The sequence below is a fragment of the Leptonychotes weddellii genome, chromosome 15 (genome assembly GCF_054177405.1).
Source record: "Leptonychotes weddellii isolate Sample4059 chromosome 15, ASM5417740v2, whole genome shotgun sequence".
Classification (NCBI taxonomy): domain Eukaryota; kingdom Metazoa; phylum Chordata; class Mammalia; order Carnivora; family Phocidae; genus Leptonychotes; species Leptonychotes weddellii.
The window spans coordinates 31,383,465-31,389,464 of NC_138383.1; the positions used below are offsets into that span (position 1 = coordinate 31,383,465).

The 6,000-nt window shown below is 38.6% G+C and overlaps 1 protein-coding gene across 1 annotated transcript in view; it reads right to left on the reverse strand.

Moving 5' to 3' along the window:
• The window catches only part of ACACA (acetyl-CoA carboxylase alpha), a 236,136-nt gene that overhangs the window by 92,546 nt on the left and 137,590 nt on the right, over positions 1 to 6,000 (reverse strand). Inside the window, exons 39-40 of the mRNA XM_081805979.1 lie at positions 4,131 to 4,137; positions 1,700 to 1,922 (exon numbers count right to left, since the gene is read on the reverse strand). Coding sequence (XP_081662105.1) covers positions 1,700 to 1,922; positions 4,131 to 4,137 — 230 coding nt within the window. The remainder of the gene's footprint in view (positions 1 to 1,699; positions 1,923 to 4,130; positions 4,138 to 6,000) is intronic.

The window sequence follows — 6,000 nt, forward strand, 5'->3', positions numbered from 1 at the left end:
CAGTCAATCTGATTTTGCTCTTTCCTTTCCAAGTGTTCTGCTGAGCATCGAAGCATTAGGCCAAATTCTGCAGCTCTCATTCTCAGTTAAAAAACAGATTTGTAATTATTTTTCACATAATGTTTTTCACAGGTCAAAAGCAGGCACTTTTCCAACAAAGTCAAATTGCTGAGTTCTGAATCAGCATAGAGCATTAACAAACACAACAGACCTAACAAACAGACCTGACCACTAACCCCCCAGGAAAATTAAAATAAAAAACTAAGTAGCATTAATCCCTCTTTTAAAAAATGGAAGAAAAATCCAAGAGGAATAGAAAAATAATCAGGAAAAGTGATATGACACTCAGCTAATACAAAGAAAACCCAAGAAGGCAAGAAAAACGTTTCTACTAGACTAGGTTCAGGGGAAGCATCCTCTTTCTTTTCAGATCTATCAGCCCGCATGCAGGAATTAGTTCATGAGGGGTGGAGGACTATTTGTAAATGTGCAGATCAATTTTGCTCAAAAATGAGAAGACAGACAGACACACTGATCCACTTAAAAACCATTATAATTTCCATTTCCAACTTCCATATTACCAAAACAAATGCCTCATGAAGTGGGAACTGGTTGTTTCTTTGCTTGTCTCAAAGCAACATTTAAAGGCAATATGACACATTCATACCTACATGTTCCAATCACAGTGTTTATGTCTATTCTATAAGGAGAATTATATAGAATGACATTTCTATTTATAGTTCTGGCATTGGGGAACAGAACCAACACTCCACTTGTAGGCTACTAATGCTGGTAATACTAAATGAAGATAGCTATGTTTCTGTTGTAAACAAATGACTACATAAAGGAAATCTTATACTTGTGAATAATACAGGAATTACAGATAGACTGCTTACCAAGGCCACATATATTACTTTATTAAAATTCAAATGTGGTAATACTGGTAGTACTGACTAGGAGACTTGGAAAAATCCTATATTCATAGATTTTTTTAAAGGACAAATTCAGTATTCTTTTGATACTTTATCTGTTGCATTTTCTGCTGCGAATGTACTTTTCTTGCCTTCCATTGATGGAAGAAAAATCTGTAGCATAGAGATGATTCACCATACAGATCAAAGGAATTTATTTTCATATAAAGGGTGAGAATCATAATGTCGTATTTTTTCACACTAGTTTTTATTCAGCTATAATAAATCTCCCACAAAAGAATTGATACTTTAAACTGTGTGTCATGAACTCTATATCCTTTGTATATGTTACCAGTATTGATTCTCATCATATTAACCTAGGCTATCAGCTAAAGACCTGGGTTATCTTGGAAAACAGGAAAAAGAGAGAGTTCCAAGCCTCTTTTTTAATATCCATAATTTGATTATAGGCTTAGGAGATATATACCTGAACATAACTCCTCACACAGGTTATTGTAAACTACCATCACAGGCATGCTGTCTCAGTTTACTTTCTTCTACTCAACAGAGGCTTCTATCCTCACCATTCCGTTAATTCATAAAGAACTACCCAATATTGGAGTTGGCAGTCACCGAATCCCAAACGAGATAGAAATGAGAGTGGTGTTAAGGTATTTCCTGCCCTTTGGGAGTGCCCCCATTCCAGGCTAAGCTGCCTCTAATGGAAATTCAGGAAAAATCCTGTCTCTTTGGAACATATGAGATTCCCTCCAGTTAGCCACCTTTACCTGCCGAAACATCTCTGGGATATCATATATGTAGGTTGTCCCCAAGGATTGTGCCTGGAATCTCTTTGATTGAAGCAGGTCTTTGGTGACATACGGAGTGTTGATTAACATTCCATGCAGTGGTCCCTGTTTGTCTCCATATGCCTGAAACATGATCTGCAGGAGGAAGAGAATGGCATGGGAGTTAAGAGACAGAATAAAATCAGCTGCCTGGATGCGCTTTCTTCATAAATGTTATTTTACATTTTTGGTGGGTTGAATAGCTAAGACATGCCTTTACATATTGGGTAGTGTTCTCACCTCTCTACAGATGATCCAACTCCAAAAAATGGTATGTGACCAATGACACACCGAGCGCTGCTCTCACTTTTGGATTAGTTGAAATCAACAAGAAAGCACAGTGTAAATTTCACACCTCAGAGACAGACTGACAATGCTTGCCTTCTAAAGTAACTTGAATTCCACATACTCAGAAATGAAGTATGTCACCCAACAAGTCTGAGCAGTCCTCACAGTTAAGTTGAGGAACAGCTATGCACTGAAGAGAATTCTGCTCTTTCCCCAACAGTAGAAGGCCAGGTCAAGGCTCTACCCTATCATCTGTGCTCTAGTCTACTTGATTAGAAGGTGCTTCATAAGTGTTATTAGCCACACAAAGGCTTTAAAGATTTCTGCCAGAAATGGATTTCATCCATCCATCTAGCTAGTCAGTTCTCATTAGCTCATAAGACATAGCCTATAGTAAAATAAATGTGTTATTATATATATTTATATAATATAGATATACATATTTATCTCCCTCAGTATACTATGTCTAAAACTAGTGAATAGCTCCAGCAATACCTATATTGTCACATAATGAAATCACCACACCAGTTTTTAATCATTTTAACCCAAACATTTTCGAGAAGAGTACTTCATACTCCATATACTTAGTTTTATTTGCTTATGAATATTTATAAGGGATGCCATTACTTCAGTTTAGTTAATATTTATTGAGTGCCCAGAGGTTGTATGACACTAAACTAGGCACTTTATGCATGAATACATAAAATATAGATTCCCAACACAGTGAATACAAATGTGGGAAATAAGGGTATGTGTATACAGCCACATATCTGTTCTGGTCTAAAATAAATAAGCTTAAGTCTACCATTAAGGAATAGATTTGTGAACCTGATATATAGGCTTAACAACAGAATTAAGTACTTTCCCAAACTCTGGACACCATTTAGCTAAGTGAATCCTTAGCCTCCTAACCTCAGAGGAACAAATATGTTCTACTGATTTCTCAGTCAGGTCCTACAGTGGGCAAAAACTGTCTTGTGAGGCTTACAACCCCAAAGAAGGGAGCTTCCAGTCCTATTCCACATGACTAATGGTCAAAGTCACTGGGTAGGAGGTAGAATTAGCAATATCTTAGGTAGAAATGGTAATGTTTTAAGAAATTCAAAGTGTTAAGTGAGGTCAGGGTGTTAGAATGAGAAAACTGGACTCAGAGGAGATAAACTGAATCAAAATAAGAAAAAGGAGTAAAAGCAGCAGGTTCTTGGGACTACATTCCTGTCTATTAGGAAAGACCAGAGCTGTGGGTACAGAGTTTGAGACTCACTTTTGCCAAGGTGGAATGAAGGCAGGCTGGTCATTAGTTAAGCAACATAATTATGTGGACTGAGAAAGGGGACTGGAGAAAGCCCTCTAGGTAGACTCACTGCTGGTGGGAATTTAAAATGGTATGACTACTTTCGCACAGTTTAGCAGTTTCTTATAAAATTAAACATACACTGGGCGCCTGGGTGGCTCAGTCGTTAAGCATTTGCCTTCGGCTCAGGTCACAATCCCAGGGTCCTGGGATCGAGCTCCATATCGGACTTCCTGCTCTACGGGAAGCCTGCTTCTCCCTCTCCCACTCCCCCTGCTTGTGTTCCCTCTCTTGCTGTGTCTCTGTCAAATAAATAAATAAATAAAATCTTTAAAAAAAAAAAAAAATACACTTACTGTGACCCAGTAATTACACTCTTATATATTTACCCAAGAGAAATGAAAACATATCTACATAAAGACTTATAAATGAATGTTCATATGGCAGCTTTATTCATAATAGCCCAAACTGGAAAATAAAACTTCAAATGTCCATCAAAAGGTGAATGAATATACAAATTTTGGTACATCCAGGGGTGCCTGGGTGGCTCACTCCGTTAAGTGTCCAACTCTTGATTCTGGCTCAGGTCATAATCTCAGGGTCATGGGATCGAGTCCCGCATCAGGCTCCACGCATAGCGGGGAGTCTGCTTGAGATTCTCTCTCTCCCTTTGCCCCTCCCCCTGCTCACTTGCATACTCTCTAAAATAATAAATAAATAAATCTTTAAAAAAATTTTTTTGGTATATCCATAAAACAGAATACCAGTCAGCAATGAAGAGGAACATACCCATTGTCTATACAACATAGAATAATCTCAAAAATATTATTATACTGAGCAAAAGAAGCCAGATACAACATTGTACATAGTGTCTAATTTCATATATATGAAATTCTAGGACAGGCAAAACTAATCTGTAATAATAGAAAGCAGATGAGTGGTTGCCTAAGGCTGGGGCTGGTGGGACTCTACCTTTGACAGCAAAAGAAAATAAGAGACCTTTTAGGGGTGTCAAGATGTTCTCTATCATGACTGTGATGATGGTTATACAGGTGTATACAATTTCAGAATGAACCCAAGTATATACATAAAATAACTGCATTTTATATGTACATTGTATCTCAATAAAGGTCATTTAAAATGTATAGTTTCTCCCTTACACTACACATTGGAAATCAATTGACATATGCAATGGATTACCCAAATCTCTTCTCCCCACTATGACTGGCTGACATCAGTGTTCATTACAGCTAATAACACAAAGACTTTACCAGGAAAATGAAACGAAATGAAGCTCAAGCCAGTCAACCTTGCTTCTTCTTGTTTTTTTGTTTATTTTAAGATTTTATTTATTTATTTGACAGAGAGAGACACAGTGAGAGAGGGAACACAAGCAGGGGGAGTGGGAGAGGGAGAAGCAGGCTTCCCGCGGAGCAGGGAGCCCAATGTGGGGCTCGATCCCAGGACCCTGGGATCATGACCTGAGCCGAAGGCAGACGCTTAATGACTGAGCGATCCAGGCGCCCCTCAACCTTGCTTCTTGTTGTCAGAAAGAATAAATGAAGTGCTGAGCAAGAGGCTGATGGTAATGGATACTACTGAATGATCGGCTACCTACAATAATTCCATTTTTGTACTATAATGGACATAGGAGTTAAAAATGGGTAAAGTGGGGGCGCCTGGGTGGCTCAGTCGTTAAGCGTCTGCCTTCGGCTCAGGTCATGATCCCAGGGTCCTGGGATCGAGCCCCGCATCGGGCTCCCTGCTCCGCGGGAAGCCTGCTTCTCACTCTCCCACTCCCCCTGCTTCTGTTCCCTCTCTCGCTGTGTCTCTCTCTGTTAAATAAATGAGTAAAATCTTTAAAAAAAATAAATAAATAAAAATAAATAAATAAATAAATAAAAATGGGTAAAGTGTATGTTTTACAAGTTCATGAAAACATGTATGTATTATATATATCATACACCTTTCACCACTATTATTTTATTATAGCACAAATCATAATCATACTACTGAGAAACTAATTATCTGTCTTCTTCCCCCCGATGTAAATTTCTCAAGAATAGAGATTACTTTTTATCTTTGAATCCATAGTGCCTGACACACTATAGGTGGTCAATCGATGTTACATCGATGAACAAATGAATGAATGATACACAGGGTTCTACATTATTTTAAATTTACCATTATGACTTACTAGAACAAAGACAAGGAAAAAATAAATTGGCAATAAGCATCAGGTAGACATTAAGAGCACCAGAGAAGAGCTGAAGGCTGTTCTTTTGATGGTTCCCTCCTCTAGCCAGGGGCTTTTGGGCTCCTGGGTTTACATTCAGCAGTGGCCGCTGAACTCTCTCCACTGAAGAGCCTGAGGGAGACCTCTTCTTTCAGGGCTTCCTAAATATGCAGGACCCAAGGTAATAGGGGTTTTCCCTCAGGCAAAAGGTAGCTCATTCATTCTTTTTTTTTTTTTTTATTCTTATGTTAATCCCCATACATTACATCATTAGTTCTAGATGAAGTGTTCCATGATTCATTGTTCGTGCACAACACCCAGTGCTCCATGCAGAACGTGCCCTCCTCAATACCCACCACCAGGCCAACCCATCCTCCCACTCCCCTCCCCTCTAGAACCCTCAGTTTGTTTTTCAGAGTCCAT